General features: G+C 49.6%; 1 protein-coding gene across 4 annotated transcripts in view; it reads right to left on the reverse strand.

The window, feature by feature from the left end:
* LOC143837062 (pleckstrin homology-like domain family B member 3) overlaps nucleotides 1-21,644 on the reverse strand; it is a 52,553-nt gene extending 30,909 nt beyond the window's left edge. For 3 of the 4 annotated variants that reach the window (XM_077336485.1, XM_077336486.1, XM_077336483.1), the window contains exons 1-3: nucleotides 21,476-21,644; nucleotides 5,583-5,870; nucleotides 671-817 (exon numbers count right to left, since the gene is read on the reverse strand). In XM_077336485.1, the coding sequence (XP_077192600.1) occupies nucleotides 671-817; nucleotides 5,583-5,843 (408 nt within the window). In that variant the 5' untranslated portion in view covers nucleotides 5,844-5,870; nucleotides 21,476-21,644. The remainder of the gene's footprint in view (nucleotides 1-670; nucleotides 818-5,582; nucleotides 5,871-21,475) is intronic. The other variant, XM_077336484.1, reaches the window with a different exon arrangement.
* Nucleotides 21,645-23,409: the final 1,765 nt, after the last annotated feature.

The following is a 23,409-nucleotide window of genomic DNA, read 5'->3' on the forward strand; positions in this document are numbered from 1 at the left end:
ATTGTTTTATATGAACCGCCATGAGTCTTTGGACAAAAGCTTTGGACGCAATAAATGTAATTAATCATCATCCAGTCTAGGTCCAAATCTAGTCTCGCATGTCCACCAGTGGGCAGAGGTGCAAACAGGGGGGACAGAACCCCATGTGCTGGCAATCCATGGACATCTGGAGAGCCACAGTTCGGGCACCCCTGCCCTGAACGTTCCTACACAGACCAAACCCCATTTTGGACCCCACTTTTTACTCCCCAAAGGAGTCTCAAAGCGGCTTACCGTTGCCTACCCGCTCCTTGCCTCACAATAGAAATAGGAGTGGCTGAAAACGCTCTGAGAGAACTGTGATTGGCCCAAGGTCACCCAGCTGGCTTCATGAGGAGGAGAAGGAAGGAACTGAACCCAATTCTCCAGCTGAGAAGCCGCCCCTCATAACCACTACCCCAAGCCAGCTCTTGATGCACTCCCCACAGCAGGACAGCCCCAGTGACAGATTCTTCCAGGAGGTTCTGGTTTCTGTCCTATCTGTGACTTTCCCCCAGTTCTTCCCCTGCACTCCACTGTCTGCCAGGGCGTGGTGCCTCGACAATACCTGTTATACAGGTGTTTGTGGCTGCCCTCCAGACATCCTTGTCCCCATGACACCGGGGAGGGAGTAGAACAGGCCCAGGCCTACCTCAATGTTCATCTCCTTCTTCTGGCGATGCAGCTCCTTGATCCGGTTCTCAAGAGCTGAGATCTTGCTCAGAGCGTGATGACGGGGTGGCGGTGGGTGATCCCATTTTGTGGGGCACCCATTCCTTCCTGCGCAGGGGCTCTCGTCCTGGGAACAAAGCATGGTACAATGAGATGTCACAGGCGCCCACGGGCAGCATGTGTTTTGAATCAGTCCTGCACGTCATTGTCGTTACCCAGTCGCCAAAGGGGTATCGTATAACTAGGGGGAAATAAACAAAAAGCTTAAAACCATCAAAGGGGTGAAGCGAAACTTTGAGGAACATGAAAAGAAGGGGGAGGCGGCTTGTTTTTCTGTTTCGGGAAAGGACAAATGAGGACTCGTCTAGAGGAGTCATCAGAGGCCTGGGATCGAACCTCAAGAGAGGCACAGGTTTCTGTTTAAATGCTTTAAACGTTTCGTGTTATTCATTCGTATTGACGGCTGTCTTTTAGGAATTCCGTTGCCTGCCCTCAGCCCCATGGGAAGGGCGGTTACCAAAATAAAGTGTCATTAATAAATTTATTCAAGATGTCCCTGGGGGTGAAAGTAAACCCTCTTGAAAAGGGGATTAGATTCATGGAGACAACTTCAAGAGGGGAACGGATAAACATATGGAGTAGAAGCACATCAGTGGCGTTTAGCCACAGGGGGAGATGGAACATGATGTTGGGGAAGAGATGCTTGGGAGAGCCACAGTGGGGACTTCCACAGTGCTGACCCCACTGGGTGGCCTCTGGATGGCCCCTTGCATTTGGCCACTGTGGGATGCAGAGTGTTGAACTGGAGGGGCCCTCTGCTAAAAGAAGCCTTCACATTCAGCAGTAGTAAACCTCTGAATCCTAGTGCCAGGAGGCAGCATGGGGGAAAGACCTCAGCCTCTGTGCCTTGTTGGCTACCATGCAAGACATGAGAATGGATTAGAGGGACCACGGGCCTAATTCAGTAGGGCTCTTCTTATTGTCTTCCTCTAGAGCAGGGGTGGCCAAACTGTGTCTCTCCAGATGTCCACGGACTACAATTCCCATGAGCCCCTGCCAGTTGGCAGGGGCTCATGGGAATTGTAGTCCGTGGACATCTTGAGAGCCACGGTTTGCCCATCCCTGCCAAACCGGCTCACTTTGACTAGGACCTGCCCAGACCTGAATAGCCCAGGCAAGTCCGATCCCGTCAGATCTCAGAAGCTAAGCAGGGCCAACCCTGGCTAGTATTTGGATGGGAGATCTCCAAGGATTTAGGTGGTAGTTCCTCCAAGGAACACCAGGGGCAAGATAGGAAGGCATGCAATGGCAAGCTGCCGGATTAGCCTTGGATCTCCTGGCTATATTAGCCTATGCCACAAAGCTGGGCTTCCCAAAAGCTCCCCAGTCTTTCCCTTATAGCCTGCCGTAATGCAGGGGTAGTCAACCTGTGGTCCTCCAGATGTCCACGGACTACAATTCCCATGAGCCCCTGCTAGAAATATTTCAGGGGCTCCTTCACAGTCAAAAGGTTGAAAAGGTAGCGGTAAGAACATCATGTTAGGCCAGGGTTCTGCTCTTCCCCTTTGCATGAATCTTGCTGGTTACCCTTGAGTTACACAGTACCCCTCAACCTCGCCTACCACAGAAAGCTGTTGTAAGGATAAGATGGAAGAGCAGAGAGGCATGTACAGAGACGTGAGTGCCTTGGAGGGGAAAGGTGCAGAATGTGGCATTCGGTATAGAATTTGGCTATCTGTAAAGAGATTTACAGATAAAATCAAAGTTGATTTTAAAAAAATGGAGGAAGTGCTGATGGTTGCAATGCAAACATGCTCAAAAACATCTGGGTACCGCTTGTGGGAAACTCAGAAACCAGGATGCTTCCTGAACCAGGCTTCCAGTTATCGGGAGCAGGGCGCTGTTGCCTTTATTCCTCCCCAAGATTAGGGAAGCCTGGATAAATTATGCAAAAATCACAAAAGCAAAAGTGCAAGCTCATGCAAACGTATCCAAGTCGCATAATATAGAATCCTAGAATGGGAAGGGTCCTTAGAAGCCATCTAGCCCAACCCTCTACTCCACGCAGGATCAGCCAAAAGCATCCAGGATAAGGATCTATCCAGCCACTGCATGAAGACTGCCAGTGAGGGGGAGCTCCCCACCTCCTTAGGCAGCCCATCCCACTGCTGAACTAGACTCATACAATCCGAGAGTGGGAAGGGCCGTACAGGCTATCAAAGTGTAGCAAATGTAATTAATTTTAAAAACCTGGGTTATAACATTACAATGTTAGTACAATAACATTACAATGTTGTAACTCCATAACAGTGTTGTGTAGGATTGCAAGACTACTTTTTTAAAAGTGTAGAAATTGCGTTGTAACGCAATCACTACGTTTTTTTTTAAAGTAGATTTTTCAGAATGGAGGGAGGGGGGAGAGCAACAAAGAAAGGTGCATTCCCAAACGACTGAAAATGGCAAGCACAGGTAAAAACCCGACTGCACACATTTCTGCAATTGGCAGCCCGAATTAGAACCAGCTTGGTGTAGTAGTTGATAGCGGCAGCTTCTATTCTGGAGAACCAGGTTTGATTCCCCACTCCTCCCCCACATGCAGCCAAGCTGGGTGATCTTGGGCTCACCATAGCACTGATAAAGCTGTTCTGATTGAGCAGGAATTTCAGGGCTCTCTCAGCCTCACCCACCTCATAGGGTGTCTGTTGTGGGGAGAGGAAAGGGAAGGCGACTGTAAGCCGCTTTGAGCCTCCTTCAGGTAGAGAAAAGTGGCATATAAGAACCAACTCTTCTTCCTTTTCAGTAATATCAGCGCTCTCTCAGCCTAACCCACCTCACAGGGTGTCTGTTTTGGGGAGAGGAAAGGGAAGGCGACTGTAAGCCGCTTTGAGCCTCCTTTGGGGAGAGGAAAAGCGGCATATAAGAACCAACTCTTCTTCTTCTTCAGTAATATCAGGGCTCTCTCAGCCTCACCTTCCTCACTGGTTTTCTGGGGATTCCTTTGCTGCAGGGCCAGCGAGGGAGCAATTACGGTCTGCGCCCGAAGAGGGGAATTTCAGTGCGGAAACAGACTAAAACCTCAAACCTTTAAAAATGCAAATCTGAATAATATCCCTAGTGCGGAAACAATCCTAGGTAATGAAACCGGCCAGCTGGAGAATTCATACCCATCACTGAACAAACACTCTCTAGCCAGTCAGCTGATCCTCCTTAAAAACAGCCCCACATCACCTCATACGGCCTGCGGCAAACATGTCCTGATATGTTTTTGGTTAAGTGTACACCTACAAGCACAAAGGGCAAAGGCGACAGGTGTTTCCAGAGATATGCATCATCTGGGGACATTAATCAGTGAATCAGGAAGCCACTCCCTTTATGCAAATGTGGGATTACTGAAATGGGTTGCCATGGGTTGTCAACCTCCCGGAGGTAGTTGGAGATCTCCTGGGATTACAACCGACCTCCAGGCAAGGAGATCAGTTCTCCTGGAGAATATGGCTGCTTTAGATAGCATTATGCCCCATAGAAGTCCCTCCCCTCCCCAAATCTTGCCCCTTCAGGCTCCAACCCCCCACAATCTCCAGTTGTTTCCCAATCCAGAGTTGGCAACCCAAGGTAACCCACTCTTCTTTCCATCATGTTTGCAAAGGCAAAGGCAGGCCTGAGGCTGAGGCCTAAGAACACCTCATCAGCAGGCCTCCCTGTCAGAACCCAAAGCGGCCATCTTTATGACCCCCCCCCCCCTTCTCCTTGATAGAAGAGCAGGCAACTAGTTAAATTCCTGGTTTAATATTTATAACTTGATGTACTTATTCTAAACCTGCATTTTTTGTGTCCTCTTTTTACATGTTTCTGCTGTTCTTGTGATCCGTCCTGAGTCCAAGGAGATAGGGCAGATAATATAAAAATGTGTTCAGGTTTGGGCATCCCAGTTGAAGAGGGATGTTGACAAACTGGAGCATGTCCAGAGGAGGGCAACAAAGATGGTGAGGGGTTTGGAGACCAAGACGTATGAAGAAAGGTTGGGGGAGCTTGGTCTGTTTAGCCTGGAGAGGAGACAAATGAGAGGGGTTCTGTTAACTATCTTCAAGTATTTAAAAGGTTGCCATATAGAGTGGGGGTCATCAACCCCCAGTCCGTGGCCCGGTGTCAGGCCACAAAGGCCACAGTACCAGGCCGCAGGCAGACGCGCCTTGCCTCCCCCCACCCACAGCGAGAAGGAAGGGAAGAGGCAGGCACAGCCGCCGGCACGGCAGTGACGCAAATGCGCATGTGCGCAGTTGCTGCGCATGCGTGTTAGCACCCCTGGTGGCGAAAACGTGCATGCACAGCAACTGCGCGTGCACGTTTTCGCAGCACCCGGGCCGTCGGCTCTCCCCTCACCGGAGGCGGTCCCTGACCTGAGAAAGGTTGGGGACCGCTAATGTAGAGGATGGAGCAGAGCTATTCTCTCTTGCCCCGGAGGGACGGACCAGAACTAATTCCGTCTAAACAACATGAAGAAGTTCCTGACAGTTAGAGCAGTTTTTCAGTGGAACAGGCTTCCTCGGGAGGTGGTGGGCTCTCCATCTTTGGAAATTTTTTAACAGAAGCTGGATAGCCATCTGACAGAGAGGCTGATTCTGTGAAGGCTCAAGGGGGTAGCAGGTTACATTAGATGAGTGATAGGGATGTGAGTGTCCTGCATAGTGCAGGGGGTTGGACTAGATGGCCCGTGAGGTCCCTTCCAACTCTATGAGGTCCCTTCCAACCCATTCTATGATTCTATGATTCTAAAAAATAGAAAAGCTGTAAAGCCAGAATGCTCATTCATGTTACAAGTGCCTCTCTTCCTCCTCCCCATCCTCGGCTACAGAGTGAAAACAACTTTGGACTCCACCTGCCCTAATACTCACCCCTTTCTGGGCGCTCTCTGTGCTGCTGGCCTCATCATCTTCTGTCGTGTCGCCGGCATTCTCCCCAGGGCTACAGCCACCCTCTGAGGAGAGCGAGTCGCCTCCCGTACTGCCACGGGTCGGGGATCCCTCCTTATCTGGCGACCGGCAACATTTCGGCAGACATGCATCCTCCAAGTGAGCCTTCTCCAAGTAAGCTGGACACGGATACTCCTCCGACTGGCTTAGCACCCCCATGGCATCTGCATTCTGGAGCACCATTGTTCAGGGGCACATGGTAGCTCTGCTCTGCAGGCACAAACAAACAAACAAAAAGAAATTGGTGCTATTATTAATGTTAATCATTGTCACCTTGGCCTGAATAGCTGAAAGCCCTGCTAGATCGGACCAAGGGTCCATCGAATTCACCGTCCTATTTCAGATCAGTCAGGTATTCCAAAAAGCCCAGAAACAGCAACCTGTGAAACATTTCTGGGGAGGAGTGAAAGAGTATTAAAGACCACCATTAAAGAAGTGAGAATTTTGCTATTTAACATTAAATATGTACTGCATAGAATGAACTGATATAATCTCCGTGCTCTCGATCAGTGCTCGACGATGTTATAAACAGGAATTGTTCATCTGGCCCAGACGGAACAGAAAGTGGGAAGGAAGGGACTGTAAATAAATGTATAGAAGTTAGGAATAGGGTTACTGGTAAGATTATTGAATGATAATGGGAGGGTGTGGAAAGCGTGGTGTAATAGTTAAGAGTGGCGGCTTCTAATCTGGCGATTTGGGTTTGATTCCCCGCTCCTCCACATGAAGCCACCTGGGTGACCTTGGGCTAGTCCTGATTGAGCTGTTCTGACCGAGCAGTAGTATCAGGGCTCTCTCAGCCTCACCTCCCTCACCTCCCTCACAGGGTGTCTTTTGTGGGGAGAGGAAGGGAAGGCGACTGGAAGCTGCTTTTAGACTCCTTTGGGTAATGAAAAGCAGAGTATAAAAACAACTTCTAGTTAGGGGTAGGTGAGTAAAAGAGATACGAAGGAGAGAGTATAAGCAAAATAGAGGGTGAGTGTCTAGAACTTGAGAAGAGAGGTAGTGAAGAGGTCAGAGTAAGTGAATAAAGAGTGTAGAGAGTAAGAGTAGTGAACAAAAGGTGACTGTATCGGATATGAGTGACAGAGAGGTAGTGATGAGGTAGGTTGAACCTGGAGAGAGAGCGGGATGAGAGAAAGAAAGTAGTTGGACAACAAAGAATAGGGAACTGATTATCAGGGTTGTAATAGACTAGGTAGACTGTTATTAGAGGAATAAATTGGTTGTTGAGGAGTGTCAGAACTGAATGAATAGAAGCACCGGTGAATGATGACTTTGACCAGACAGAGAGGGTGGTGATTATAAGGGAAAGGGCCCGACAGGGTCAGGGATCCCAACAATAAGAGGGCATGGAAAGTATGGTGCTGGGAGAAGCCTGGGCAAGATGAAGCGGGAGATGCAATTTGCCATACAGCAGTCATCCTCGGTATTCTCAAGGACAACTGCCATGTGTCAATGATCACACCCCATCTAATCCCCAGAAATGTAGCGATGGAGGCTAGGAGGATCAGCACATCTGCAACACCAGGTAAATTAACAATAAATGAATCCTCAGCTCTGCAAACAGAGCATGGGATTGACCTGGCATGCATGACCGAGACCTGGGTGAGGGAGGGTGAAACAGTCATCTTCAAGGAGGCTCCCCCGCCCCCGCCCCAATGCATTCTCGTTCCTCCATCAGTCTCAGGCTTCAGGCCAAGGGAGGAGGCTATCCTGGACTGGGAGGTTTACTCCTTCAGAACAAAAGATCCCAGGCATTCATAGAATCATAGAGTTTGAATGGACCTCCAGGGTCATCTAGTCCAACCCCCTGCACAATGCAGGACACTTACAACTACCTGCCTACTCACAGTGACCCCAATTTCAAGCCCAAGTTATTCCCCCCCCCACCAAAAATCTCCAGAATTTGGCCTGGCCTGGAGGGAATTCACCTACCATTCCACACTGGTAATTCCCTGGGTATGCGAGGAAGGGCCACAAGAGACAAACACTCGCACATCCCTTCCTGCCTACCCACTCACAATCTACTTAAGTTCATAAAATAACATTTCTGTCCGATGACTATCTAGCCTCTGCTTAAAAACCTCCAAAGAAAGAGAGCCCACCACCACCCAAGGAAGCCTGTTCCACTGAGAAGCCACTGTAACACTCAAGGACTTCTTCCAAGTGTTTAGCCAAACATTCTTTTGAATCCATTTCAACCTATTGGTTCTGGTTCGAGCAGAGTAAAGTGGTAACATCACCTCGTGTGATCTGGACACTACTTTTGATACAGCCCAAAATCCTGTTTGCCTTTTTAGCCACCGAGTCACACTGCTGACTCATGTTCAGTGCCTGGTCTGCTAAGACCACATATACTACTACCAGGACAACGATCACCCATCCTGTAGTGATGCATATGATTCATCCTATCTAAATGAGGAACTTTACATTTTTCACAATTGAAATTCATTTTAGCCCAGTTTTCTAGCCTGTCAAGATCATCCTGTATTCTGATTCTGTCTTCTAGTGTGCTTGCTACCCCTCCCAATTTAGTGTCATCTGCACTGAATGTGTTGGCGAGAACTTGACCATCCAGTGGGAATGCCATCCGCCTAACACACCACTGAGCGTCAAAGAATTGAGTCTTTTGATCTGCTGTTGGAAAAGACTCTTGCGAGTCCCTTGGACTGCAAGGCAAACAAACCGGTCAGTCGTAGAGGAGATCAGCCCTGACTGCTCCTTAGAAAGCCAGATCCTGAAGATGAAACTCAAATACTTTGGCTCCTCATGAGAAGGAAGGACTCCCTGGAGAAGAGCCTAATGCTGGGAGCAATTGAGGGCAGAAGAAGAAGGGGAAGACAGAGAATGAGGTGGAGTCACTGAAGCAGTCAGTGCGAGCTTAAATGGACTCCGGGGAATGGTAGAGAACAGGAAGGATCATTGTCCATGGGGTCGCGATGGGTTGGACACAACTTCGCAACTAACAACAACAACAACACACCACCAGATGCCCTGTTGAGCCTCCTGTAGACCACAGCCACCTGCACTTCACAGTTTCCCAGACTACAGATTCTGGGGGACTTTAATGTCCATGTAGATATGCCTACCTCCATGGCAACACTAGGGTTCCCGCTTGTCATTGCAGGCCCAACCCTGGATCTGATCTGTGCAGCAGGGGTTGAAGTGGATCTGGTGGCAGTTAATGCCATAACATGGTCAAGCCTGAAGGCCCACCTCAGTGTACCACTACCACGTTATGTAGGCAGAGGACGCATTTTGACCCACCATCAGAGACTTATGGAACTGGATGGTTTCCTGAATGTTCTGTGGGATTTGATGCCTCCTGAGAACTTATTAGATGACCTGGCACAGCCAGATGCTTCCTGATACCCTCTCCACCCCATCCCAAGCTCGCTCCTTGGTACTCAAGAGACGACGTGCGCTGAGACAGTTAGAATGTGTTTGGAGTAAGACTCGCAACGGGGCTTTGAGAACATCCTGATGGAGGGCCCTTCCAACTTTCCCCTGGAAACATTCACCAGATGTTTGAAAACAGTGACGGTCTGGTTCAAGTAGAGACACCTGAAACTCAGACCCTCCAAGACAGAGGTCCTGTGGCTGGGTGGGAAAGGACCAGATGAGGAAGCGCATTTGCCATGCCTAGACATTGTGCAACTGACTACTAAACAATCTGCTAGGAACTTGGGTGTGATCTTTGACGCCTCCCTTGCAATGGAGGCTCAGGTCACTGAGCCTCCGGGGAGGGCGGTATTTATCATACTTCTATGATAAATAAATAAATAAATAAATAAATAAATAAATAAATAAATAAATAAATAAATAAATAAATAAATAAATAAATAAATATGCTAGCGCACCTCCCATTTTTCCATCTTTGCCAAGCCAAGCGTTTAGTGCCTTACCTGGCCCTGGAGCACCTAGAACGGCAATGCGGAAAGGGGCCTGCTCAAACGACTCAAAATGGCAGAGGCAGGGAAATACCTGAATGCATGCATTTCCGCACCGCACCGGATTAGACGCAGCCTTTACTGATGAAATCACTAACATCGGGAATTCACAAAACGTGCATTAAGTCAGACAGCAATTTGAGACTGCATCTGGACAGGCGAATTTTAATACTGAAACGGACGGAAACGCCGTCCCTTTAAAAATGCAAATCTGAACGATACTGCTGGTGCAGAAATGGTCTGAGTGTGTGTCACTGGTCACCCAGCTAGCCTCCACGGCACAAATGGGGATTCAAACTTGGGTCTCCCAACTATTAAACTGACGCTATAATCATGACACCATGCCGATTCTTTATCCTTTATTTTATTAGTTTTATTATACTGCCTCCCTTGCGGCTCAGGGCGGTTACTGAATACATGAAGCTGCCTTTTACTCCTTTATACTTATACTGCTTTATATCTGACGAAGTATGCTTGCACACAAAAGCTTATATTTTGAATAAAACTTGGTTGGTCTTAAAGGTGCCGCTGGACTCAAGCTTTGTCCTGCCTTATACGATATTACATCATTGATCCTTGAAGGTCATTGTGTACTCTAGCACCAGCTCATGGGGTCTTTCCGTCACCTTCTCCTTGACCTTTTTAGCCGGAGATCTCAGAATTGAACCTGGGACCATTCACATGTCAAACAGACATGGTACCTCTAAAGCCACAGGCCCTCCCTGATCCTTACAGTCATTCCTCTATGAAGGCCATAGTCCTCCCTTGTTTTGGTCCATCTTCCAGCAATTGGTACTCAAAGGAACACTGCCTTGGGATTTGGAGGCTCCACTGTTCCACCACAACTATTCCCTGTTGTTCATTTTAAAAACAAAACAAATATATATAGAGAGAGAAGGAACTGGTTCTGTCCTTGGAACCTGGTCTCCTGGGCAGAGACGCCCTTTGAGCACAGAAAACAGCTCAGCAAATATTTTAATATTTTAAAAGAGCCACAAATTATACTTTAAAAGAGCCACAAATAAAGGCTAAACAAATCCCTTTGGCTCCGGGTGTGGACTCGAGCCAGCAGCTACAATGGCTTGGCTAGGATGGAAAAGCCACCCCGCCGTATGCAATACCTGCAGATGGCGGCTGCTTTGAATTTGACAGTGCAGCCCACACCCCGTGTCTACCTGTCTGCTTCTCTGGGCAGAGAGCACAAGAGGATAAGCATGAAAATGAGTAGGATTTTCCATGACAATACAAGCTAGTCGTCACATGAATAATGCATAATAAATAAATGTTTTATGTTTAGCCTGCCCTTCCGAAACACGCAGGGCTGGTCAACACAGTAAAATCAGCATGCAAGTGATTACCACAGAGCGGCGGGTAATAAACCAAAGCATCAGCATCATCAATTAAAATGGTTACAATATACAAAATGACCCCCTCTAAAATTTCCAGACAGGGGAGTTCTCTAGCAGGGATGTAATCTTCTGACTTCTCCTCCTAGCTGTTTTGGTGGATGTTACTGTGGGCCACAATCTGGAGGAACAGGTCAGTTTGACGGGCCCTGTAGAACTGAGTAAGGTCTTGCAGGGCCCTGATCTCTCCTGGGAGCTTGTTGCACCAGGCTGGGACCACTGGCAAGTTTCTCCTCTCTCAGGCAAGGGACCTGAGCAGATGTTCATCCAAAGATTGCAAGACTTTTGGGGGATTATAAGGGGAAAGGCAGTCCTGCAGGTATGCTGGTCCCATTCCAGCACTCTGGGCTGGCTACCAGTTTGCCTTTCTTTACCAAAGGAAGCTTGCAGTGAGAGCCTGCAGAAACACGGTTGGGGCAGGCCTATGCTGCTCCATCACCTCCATCGGCCCCCCAATGCTAGAAACAGGCCCCACCCCTCCGCAGTTAAGTTAACATGACAGTACTTACTTCACTGGACTCCAGTTGCTAGTACATGTGATGACCCTCGGTCAGCAAGGACTTGTATGGCCAGGGCACCTCCCCTTCTCACCCCTCCATTGGCCATTGGAGGGGAGGCTGGTTGACATAACCATATATCAGTGGCTCTCAACCTTCCTAATGCCGCGACCCTTTAATACAGTTCCTCCTGTTGTGGTGACCCCCAACCATAAAATGATGCACGTGTTCTTTCACAGATATGAAACCAAAACTCACCAATGGTGTGAAGATCCATGGTTCAGGATTGTATATAAATTGTTTTTGTTTTTTTTTACGGGGTCTCTCAGTTCAGTTCTGCCTCTTGTCCCACCATGCCGATCTCGCTCTTTTCCGCTGCTCCAGACAGACGAACGCTCAATCTCGATCTACCCTACAAGGCTGTTGTGTAGATGGCGCCCCCCCCAGCCAAGCTGCTTGCCCTGCTGCAACCCCTGTGCAAGGGTCATTCAACCCCCCCAAAGGGATCCCAACCCCCAGATTGAGAACCACTGCCATATATGGTCACATCACCTGATTTTTTTAAAATTAAAAATATATTTAAAAATAATTAAATTCCACCCAGTTGGTGAAACCCTTCCGGGGCTCTCACCAAACCCTGGTTGAAAAAGCCTGGTCTATTCAGATTGGCTTTGGCTCTCAAGTTGAGGTCTTTCCCATCACCTCTACCCCGTCCTTTTGGATGGAGATGCTGGGGTTTGAACCAGGGACCTTTTGCACGCCAAGCAGTTGCTCCGTCACAGAAATACATAGGGCTGCCATATACTGAATCAGACCACTGATCCATCAACTCTGACAGGCAGCAGCTAGCTCTCCAGGGACTCAGGCAGAGGTCTTTCCCATTACCTCCTACCTGATCCTTTCAATCCTGGAGTTCACCTGATCCTGGAGTTGCTCAGGATTGAACCTAGAACCTTCTGCAGGCCAAACAGGTGCTTCTACCACAGAGCCACAGCATTTCCCTAACAAAGGATCACACGAAGCTGCCTTACACTGAATCAGATCACTGATTTAACATAGTATTGCTTACTCTGGCTGGCAGCTGCTCTCCAAAGTGTCAGGCAGAAATCTTTCACATCACCTCCTACCTGTTCCTTTTATCGGGAGTTGCCAGGGATTTCTGCCTGCTAAGCAGATTCTCTACCACTGAGATATGGCTGCTCTCTCTCTCTCTCCTACCTGAGGTGAAAAAACAGGCCAAAGACCAGGTGTTAACATGCTGCAGGAAGCAGGGCGAGAGTTACCACCAAGGTGTAATCACCGTGGCAGTGAAAATTAAGGACAGCCCTCACCCCTGGACCAGCCATTTCCATTTCAGCCCCTGAGGTAAAAAGGCCAAGCACCACTTTCCAAGCCACCTCAAGCAACATGGGGCGTGGCCAGTCAGCCACAGTACTGCTCAAGGTTGTGTGTGAATTGGCTCTTGGCCTTTTAAAAAATAAATTCAGTTCCTGAAAGCTCGGCCCAAGAACAAAATGTGTCCTTACGCTTCATTGTGAGTTGACAGCAGCTGGCTCCCAAAATGCTCCAGATGTGGCCTCCATTCACCTAGCTAGGATGGGCTGTGCAATTCATCCTAAACCACCCCTACTGCCCAGTCTGAGACAATATAGTGGCTGAGGAGGAACCAACACTGCATCTGTGCTGGTGGTGAAATGAAGCAGTGTCCTTCCATGAGGAGTGTCTCTTGGACCACATCCACGCAATGCAGGATACTGTGTTGTAACAATAGTTTGAACCTGGTTTTCTTTTCCAGGACAAGGCGGCCCAGTTTCAAATGACTCCTACAGCGCAATGACAGTGCAACATCTAGTAATGTGCAGATGCGGCCTTTTGATATACCTCAGGTCAAACCAGATCTGCCCGCTTCCTGCTGTGCCACCCTTCACTTCACGGTTCCAGTTTCTGCTGCCTCGTCTTGCTTCATAAAGAGGCCAGAATTTGGCAAGCGAAACTAGCAGGCCCCATGAGGGAGTGTGGCACCAGTGTGGTATATAGCGACCGTTTGATCGGCCCTCTCCCTATTGAGGCTCAAGAGACATGTTGGAATATAAATACTAAAACTAAATAGCCATATCATCATCATATATACAGATAATAAAACTGGATCCACAAATATACACATTGGCTTGGATCCCAGCGAAATCCTCTCATTGAATGCAGTTTTCCTGCCTGCCCTTCCTGAAAATAAGCCCCCAGAATCTGCCACTGGGGGACACTGGCCCCTGGGGAAAAGCATGATGGGAAAGTTGGAGGACCAAGAGGGGCAAATCGACAAAAATCATCTCCTTTTTTACGCCTTGATCTAGGAGCAACCACTGAAGATATATCAACCAAACTGCACTAGGCACTAGATCAGGGGTGGCAAATTGTGGCTCTCCAGATGGTCATGGACTACAGTTTCCATGAGTCCCTGCCAATTGGCCATGCTGGCAGGGGCTCATGGGAATTGTAGTCCATAAACACCTGGAGAGCCACAGTTTAGCCACCACTGCTACTAGGCTAGATTTCCAAAGCAGAAATTTTCTTCTCTGCAGTCTGGATCCCTGAAGTCTGGAGTTTTCCAGGCCCCCACTTGGAGGCGAAGATGAATGAAAGGGAACCACAGCGATAAGCCATAAATCAGAATACCAATACTAAATTGCTATCATGGCATGGGGGGAAAACACCCCTTAAACCATGGGTAGTCAACCTGTGGTCCTCCAGATGTCCATGGACTACAATTCCCAGGAGCCCCTGCCAGCTGACAAAAGAGAATACGAAGACATAAGTATTACAAAAAACTTGCAGGAACCCTTTCAGATCTCTGAATCTTGCCATCTTGCAGCCTTGAAGGCAGAAACCTTCTTAATCTCAAAATTGTCAATAAGTCACAGTCTTCATTCAGTCTCCCGTGAGGTGTTGATGGAGAATATTTGAAACAAGCGAATTAAACCAGGGAGGTCCATTATCACACCTTTAGCATCTTATAAATTCAAGATCGTTATAGCGATCGTTATAGCGCTACATTTCTGCCTTCAAGTTCAAGACGGCGAGATCCAGAGATTGGAAAGAGAAACTGAGAAAAGTCATATTGACCGAAACGATCGTACTGATGTTGATGATTTGTTGTGAACATTTACAGCGATACATTGAAGGGAAAGACTTTGGACAACTACTCTTGCGGAAATGAAAACCGAGTCCTAAAGCACCTTTAAGACCAACAAATATTTATTCAAGGCATGAGCTTTCGAGTTCAAGCACTCTTCCTCAGACTGAACAGCCATCATAACTGTGTAAATATAAGGGAAAAGCAAATTATGGCAAATTAGTAAATTAGTGTCGTAACCAACAACAACACGGCTTACCCACTTGAATCTTGTAGAAATGGTTTGTTATACTTTTAGGCATTATTTGCACAGGCATTTCATAGAATCATAGAATCATAGAGTTGGAAGGGACCTCATGGGTCATCTAGTCCAACCCCCTGCACTATACAGTAGCGATCCCCAACCTGTGGGCCGCGGACCACATGTGGTCCTTCGACTAATTGGAGGTGGGCCCCGAAGGACACCTTCTCCCCCCCCTGGCCCTTCACTTCATCCCCCCCCCCAGCCCTTTACAACACACTTTATTGTTGTGGCATGTCTGTATCTTATTTTGAAGGTGAGTGGTCCCTGGCATTGAGTGGTCCCTGGTGATAAAAAGGTTGGGGACCACTGCTATACAGGACACTCACAACCCTATCGCTGCTCCATTGTAACCTGCCACCCCCTTGAGCCTTCACAGAATCAGAATTTCTTGTGTAGCAGAGCGGTTTGCCTGGATATTGCGATGCAAGTTTTTTGTAAAACTTATGTCTTCGTATATTCTCTTTTCACTTTTGTCAATCCACTCTTTGGGACACTTGTTCGATAAATATTGTTTAATGGTTGTTCCGCCACCCCCAAATTCCATGGAATAGCTATACAGCAATTTATTATTATTTGCTATTGCTATTCCCACTTGGAGGCTGGCATCCCTAGTCACTGCCAAGAGCTCTCCCCTGCAGATATCTCCTTGTGCAGAGGCACCTCGGAGCCACCCAGATCACTCATTCTCCGAAACCATGAAATGATCCAGCATTTTATCAGTCCACCCAACTCCCACAACAAGACTGAGCTATAGCCAAGGTTGTTGTTGTTATTGTTGTTGTTGTTGTTGTTGTTGTTAGGTGCGAAGTCATGTCCGACCCATCGCGACCCCATGGACAATGATCCCACAGGCCTTCCTGTCCTCTGCCATTCCCCGGAGTCCATTTAAGTTTGCACCTACTGCCTCAGTGACTCCATCCAGCCACCTCATTCTCTGTCGTCCCCTTCTTCTTTTGCCCTCGATCGCTCCCAGCATTAGGCTCTTCTCCAGGGAGTCCTTCCTTCTCATGAGGTGGCCAAAGTATTTGAGTTTCATCTTCAGGATCTGGCCTTCTAAAGAGCAGTCAGGGCTGATCTCCTCTAGGACTGACCGGTTTGTTCGCTTTGCAGTCCAAGGGACTCGCAAGAGTCTTCTCCAGCACCAGAGTTCAAAAGCCTCAATTCTTTGATGCTCGGCCTTCCTTATGGTCCAACTTTCGCAGCCATACATTGCAACTGGGAATACCATAGCCTTGACTAAACGCACTTTTGTTGGCAGGTCTCTGCTTTTTAGGATGCTGTCTAGATTTGCCATAGCTTTCCTCCCCAGGAGCAAGCGTCTTTTAATTTCTTTGCTGCAGTCCCCATCTGCAGTGATCTTGGAGCCCAGGGAAATAGAATCTGTCACTATAGCCAAGGTACCTTGTGCATATTTCTTAAAGGAAACACAACTGAAAACTACCACCTCTAAAGGTTAGCTCAAATCCATCCTCATAAACAAACACGATTCCTATGTGGGGTATGCCAGAATACAAGCAAACAGTTTAGTCTCAGAGCCTATTTGCGGAGTTCATTTTCACCCCACCATTCTCCCCAATGAGGATTCAAAGAGGCTAATCTCATTCCTATCTCCTCCATTTGACCCTCACAACAACCCTGCGAGAAAGGCCAGGCTGAGTGACTGGCCCAAGGTCACCCAGGAAGGCTTTGTGGCACATGTAGAGACTCAAACCAAAGTCTCCTCAGTTCTAGTCCAACTCTCGTCCCTGCTACGCCACTGCGGCTGTCCTTCCAGTCAACCTAGAACGGCACAAGAGCTGGATTCAAATCCTCACGCTCCATGAAATTTACTGGGCAGCACTAAATTGGTTGCCGCCGATCCCGATGGAGCCAACAGGATTGTGCTTACCCCTGCTCCATGGAGCAAGGGCAGGATGGGAAGGAAAGTCAAGGGAATAAAACGTAAATAACTTCTGAACATTCCCAGGCCTGACCTGAGCCACAGTGCCTCTCATTTACTGGCCGCTCCAGAGATGCAGACCTGCCATGAGTTCTTCAGCGCCGGCTAATCTAACGCAATGACGTCAAGTTGGCCTCAAGTGTCCGAAAGGACGGAGTCCGTTTCAGCAACCTGCATGTTTATCCCTCGCTATCACCCCCTGGCTGGTTTCTCTCCACTTGAGAGCCTCGCTGTGTTCTTTTTTTTTTCACAAAGGACACCAATAACAGCCAAGGTCAAAGTTTTCCGTAAGAGCCACGTTAACGTGCCGACTGAGAAAAGCCAGATCTGTGGCGATAGCATGCCGGCGTGCAGTTAAGCCACAGCATATACATTGAGGGTGGGAGGTGGGTGGGGGGAATTCACACCTGTCCCTGCAAACAGCTCCCAGGGGCTCACCTTTCAGAAGGTGGGAGAGCTTTTTAATTTAACCTCTTCCCAAACGCATGGACGCACTGCGATTACGGTGCGCCCAACGAAAATCAGCCTGCGTCTGCTCTTCTGTCAGCACCTCGCCCTGACGTAGGCGTGGCCGCATTATTCAGTCTTGTTTTTCCGGCAGGAGGGAGTCACCACAAAGAGAAAATGAAGGCAGGACACGGAAGACTCTGCCGTGAGAGAGGCGGAACCAGAAATCCTGAATTACACGAAACTGCCAAATATTGACTCAGACCATCAAGGTCGGTATCGTCAACTGCCTGGTCCTCTCAAAGAGAGATGTCAGGGATTGAACCTGTGACCTTCTGCGTGACGTTGTACCGTGAGCCAGGGTCCATCTCCAACTTCCAAGGGTCTGTTCATGGTAAGGCACCAGGGGTGGTCTGCTCATTGTAAGCCACCAGGGGTGGCCAAATTGTGGCTCTCCAGACGTCCATGGACTACAATTCCCATGAGCCCCTGCTGGCAGGGGCTCATGGGAATTGTAGTCCATGGACGTCTGGAGAACCACAATTTGGCCCCACCTGCACTAGACTCTCCTTTATTTCCATGATAGAACTGAGATTCATGCCAGACATGGTCAGTCACTGGCACAGAGCTCTGTCATGGTACCGATCCACAGGCACAAATCAACACAAAGGTAAAGTTTCTCTTTACAGAAGCCCAGCCGAAAGATCCCTCTTCCCACAGAAGAAGAAGAGCTGGGGGTTTTACACCCTGCTTTTCTCTCCCCGAAGAAGCCCCAAGGCAGCTTACAAACACCTGCCCCTTTCCTCTCCACAAAACAGATCCCCTGTGAGGTCGGTGAGGCTGAGAGAGCTCTAAGAGGACTGCTCTGCAAGAACAGCTCTAAGAGTCTGGCCCAGGGTCACCCCGCTGGCTGCGGGGTACAAGGAATCCAACCCAGTTCTCCAGAGAGTCTGTCACTCTTCACCACTACACCACACTGGCTCTCGGTTTGAGAGGAGATTAAATGGGGATCAAAAGTTTCGGAAATACTGGTGTTTGGGGATACCTTTTCTTCTTCGCCAGCCATTTTTTTATCTGTCCAGGCCTGGCCTCAGTTCTCGGGGGTGACACAGAAAAGAAAGCACTGACAACATACCTCCTGTTGTTCATTTAAACTGGGTTATCCGTATTTATCAGGGCCGGACTGGGCATTTTGTTCATCAAGCCCAGCAACCACACATTTCTATGTCAACTTTTCTTCTCAAGAGCTCCGAGTGGCATATGCGGTTCTTTATTTCCTCACATTTACATTCCAAACGAGGCTCAGAGAATCACCGATCCAAGCTCTCCCAGCGAACATCACAGTAAAGTGGGGATCTGAGCCTGGGTCTCCCTCTCCGACCACCATGCCCCCGTGGCTCAGCCGCCAGACACGAGCCACGTGGGAAGAGGGCCACCGTTCAGTTACTGCCTCTGTTGCACGGGCCGATTGCCTCGAACCCGGCTAGGACGACTGGTACAGCCTGATCACATGGCCACAGGAATTGGCCTTGATCAGAGAGCTTCACGGGCACAGACCAACAGACCCCTGCCCCTAGGAGGTTACACGCAGCAGTCCCTGTATCTCTGGCCAGGGCACTGAATCTACACTCTGGCTCGAAGGGTCGGCGTCCTAGATAAGGACACCCAGAGCCCCAGTGCCTTTGCACAAACAAGGAAGGAAGGAGGTGTGCATTTCGGCGATGGTCAAACCGGTGTCGATAACATCAGCACAGTTATTACGAAATATTTGTTTGTCTTTTGTCACTATTTTTACTCCCTGCACTTCTAGGCAAAGGCCGCTCAAGGCTGGGCACGGCCGGAAAAAAGCAGCCGTATTCATAACCTTTCATTTTTTAAAAAAAGAATATTTCAAATAATAAAACCGATGGGAGCCTATGTGCTCGTGACCTGGTTCCGCGCTGGAAATGGCAGCTTGAATTACCCGAGTCGGCTATTGTGTCACAAAGCGGCAACACGCTCTCATTTTCAGTGCCACACAGCAAGCTGCTCCGGACAGTGCAGAAGCTGCAGCCAGTTCAAAATTTGGCAACCTTAGAGGGGAAAGCCTTCATCTTGTACCCTAACACAGGGGTAGTCAACCTGTGGTCCTCTAGATGTCCATGGACTACAATCCCCATGAGCCCCTGCCAGCGTTCGCTGGCAGGGGCTCATGGGAATTGTAGTCCATGGACATCTGGAGGACCACAGGTTGACTACCCCTGCCCTAACAAACCTGCTGAAGCCATTAAAAAAATTTAAAGATCTGGCTTGTTTTCTAAAATGGACCGGTTTCCCTAACAAAGCACATTACACAAACCAGGTGCCACGACAGGGAAGTCCCTGCGGCCAACGAGGAGCTAGGCTAGATGCCCATAAAGAAACCTTACAAGTCCAGCACTATATATTTTTGGGGTTTTTTGTCACTTAACAACAAAGGCAGCCTTTAAACCTTTCTAGGCCTTTCGCCCATGCCCCTATGACAGGGGTAGTCAAACTGCGGCCCTCCAGATGTCCATGGACTACAATGCCCAGGAGCCCCTGCCAGCATTGGCAGAGGCTCCTGGGAATTGTAGTCCATGGACATCTGGAGGGCTGCAGTGACTACCCTTGCCCTATGAACTCTGAAACAGCAGCTCAAGAATTCTCCCCTATCAGGAGGAGCAAAACTCACTAATCCGCCAAACAATCGAATCCAGCCATCCCCCTGAGCTGACCGGAGGAGTTCTCCTCCCACAAAGCTGAATTGCCGTTCTTGGATCTAACCCAACGCTTTTTAAGGGATTGATTAAAGCACTCACTGGGTTAATGAAATGGCTTTTAATCAATGGCGATTAAATCTGCATATGTTTGCCCTTTAATAAAAAGCATTCTTTCTGGCTTTGAAGGCAGTATTCGGAGAAGGAGCCCTCTCAAAAAGGACGGGGAGGGATATCTTTCCTTGGATATCTTTCCACCTACCGAGCCGTAAGTATCTCTGTTCAAAACAATCCAACTTAAAATAATTAAAGTGGCCCATTGTTTGATTATCAGCCGGAAAGCTTTGGACTCAGCGCTGCTTTTGTTTCTCCCTCTCTCCCCCCCTCTCCCCCAAATAGGGTTTCCGTCTTGCCAGCGGAGTCCCGGGTTCAAATCCCGGCTGAGATGGAAAGCTGTCTGGGTGGGTGGGTGCTCCTTGGGTAAACAGCTCTCTGTTTCTGGGCTTAGTTAACCTCAACCGCCTTTTGTAGGGATAAGAGAAGGATTAGTTTTAATCCCTCTTCAGGAGACAGCGAGAAAGAGACCTCGATGGATGGTTCATATCCACTCTGGGGAGCATCTACCAAGGGAAGGGGGTGGATTTCTGGGCTATGCCAAAACAGCCAAGCCGGGTGGGCTCCTCCGCTGCCCTCCCTCGGTTTCCCGCAGCCCAGTGTGGCCAGAGAGAGAACTGCTGCGCCAGAGCCCTGGCCTGGGTTCGAAACTAGCCATGCTTCCTCGTCAGCATCCTCCAAACCCGGGCCCTGCAGCCCTTCGCCCAAACCGATCCGGTTCCCCCGAAACATCCACGGAGAAGGGAGCCTCCCCCCCCCACCTCCGGCATGGGTCCAGATTCGGGAGCAGCGCTTTGGGGGAAGGCGACTCTGGCTTCCATCAATCACCCCCCCCCCAAAAAAACAACTCTTTTCCAACAGCTGGACCCTCCGAGTGGTAGAGCTCCCTGTTTCGCAGGCCCCCTTCTCACCTGTACGCGCACCCCTCCCATCTGTCCCGCACCCGAAGTCAAGTCCCACCCCCACCCCCCATCCCCATCACCACTTTGACACGCCGATCTTTGGGGGCTTCGACTCCTGGTATGACCGTCCCCGAAGCAGACCCCCAATGTCTTGAAGGGGGGGGGGTGGAAGAAAGCTCCCGTCAATCCCAGGGTGAGTTTTTTTTTGGGGGGGGGGGTGCAAGCTCACTCTCCTATGAGAACTTGGGGAGTGGGCGTCCTGCCTTTGTTTCCTTCTCCCCCCCCCCCCCAAATCCCGGCTTCCACCCCACTCCCATGCCTCCTTGTCGTCTTCGTCGGTTCGAGACTGCCCAAGCGCACCGGCGCCCGCGGGCGACCAGGACCAGCGGTATGGACAGCTGCCACTCACCCGGCTGGACGAGGGTGCGTGGGGGGGGGGCGCAGATCAGCCCCGGTCGCCCCCAGCGCCGCTGCCTCCCTGCCCGCTTGGCCGCCCGGGCACTGCCGCCACGAGCGCTTTCCGCTGCCGGAGTCGCCCTCGCCCTCGCCCGCCTCGCCGGCGTGCAAACAAGTTTTACAACCCAGCTTGCCTTGGAAAAAAACAAGAAACCCGTGACATCAGAGCCCAGCGAGGGGGAGGGGGGGAGCATCAAAGCCAGCCCTGGGCAGCGGGGAGCCCGCAGCTCCGCCCCCGCTCTGGACGACAGGCAGACGTTCGGCAGGTGCAGCTTCCGGCCGACAAACGCTCCAGCTCTCTGCTAGTTCATAAGATTTCTCAGACACACACACACACTCCTCTGCATGCAGCCTGGTGGGTGATCTTGGTCTGGCCACTTCTCCCAGAGCTCTCTCAGCCTCATCCACCTCACAGGGTGCCTGTTGTGGGGAGGGGGAAAGGAAAGGTGTTTGTAAGCCACTTTGAGACACCTGAGGCCTGCTGGGAGACCTCGGGCAAGTCACAGTTCTCCCAGAGCTCTCTCAGCCCCACCTACCTCACAGAGCGCCTGTTGTGGGGAGAGGAAAGGAAAGATGTTTGTAAGCGACTTTGAGGCCTGCTGGGAGACCTTGGTCAAGTCACAGTTCTCCCAAAGCTCTCTCAGCCTTACCTACTTCTCAGGATGTCTTTTGGGGAGTAGATAGGTGATTTTAAGCCACTTTGAGACTCCCTTGGGTAGTAAAAAGCAGGGTCCAAAACAACAGCTCTTTTAGAATCATAGAATAATTGACTTGGAAGGGACCTCCTGGGTCATCTAGTCCAACCCCCTGCACTATGCAGGACACTCACATACCTATTGCTCATCTACTGTAACCTGCCACCTCATCCTTCTTCCCATCCTGCTCAAGGATCAGTGTCTGAGGGGTGAGATGCAGAAGGGGCCTTTGCATATAGCAGCCTGACTTTGGCCTAGGGCAGTGAGGCTACAGTCACCCTGTTTGTGCTTAGATGCTTTCTTGTTCATCACAAGATGTATTTAGAGGCAGTGGTTTCCCCTCAGGGGTGGGCAGCAGACCTCTTGGCCATCTCGGGGCTTTCCAAACAACTTGGCTCATGGAATCCAGCAGGTTTGGGGAGAAGCGAAGATTGCCATTGGGGAGCTTAGATGTGATGCCACATGGAGTCCACCCTCCAAAGTGTCCATCTCCTCGGGCGAAACTCTTTTCTACAGTCTGGAGACCAGTTGTAATTCCAGGAGAACTCCAGGCCTCACCTGGAGGTTGACATCTCTCTGGCTGTGCATCAAACTCCAGATGAAAGCCAGTCGTCCCCCAGAAAGAAAATAGTCAGCTCTGTTTTCCTACCCTGATGAACATTGTCCCAAGAATAATTTATACAATTTCATTTCCCTTCCAAAAAACGGAGCATAGAGTCCAGCAAGGAGCTGGACAACCTCTGCTTGGCATCCAGGCAGTCCCAGGTTCGATCCCTGGCATCTCCAATTAAAAGAATCAGGTAGGAGGTAGAATAATGGAATCATGGGATCTCAAGGGTCATCTAGTCCAACCCTCTTCACAGTGCAGGAACTCACAACTACCTGCCCACCCGCAGCAACCCCAGTTCCATGCCCAAGTGATCCCCCACACCACCACCACCAAAAACCTCCAGAATCCAGTGTGGCCTGGAGGAAAATCACCTACCATCCCACAGTGGTGATCAGCAATTCCCTGGGCAGATATGAAAGACCTCAGTCTGAGACCCTGGAGAACCACTGACTAACCACTGCTTCATGTGTACATGCGCCTTCCATCCTTGGCACTTGCCTGATATACTGGCCCAGCCAGCCTTAATTGTGAGCTTTCCTGCTCCCCTCCCTGGTAATGGAGGGGCAGGGATGTCAGCCACGG

This window comes from Paroedura picta, chromosome 5, assembly GCF_049243985.1.
Source record: "Paroedura picta isolate Pp20150507F chromosome 5, Ppicta_v3.0, whole genome shotgun sequence".
NCBI classification, from domain to species: Eukaryota; Metazoa; Chordata; class Lepidosauria; order Squamata; family Gekkonidae; genus Paroedura; species Paroedura picta.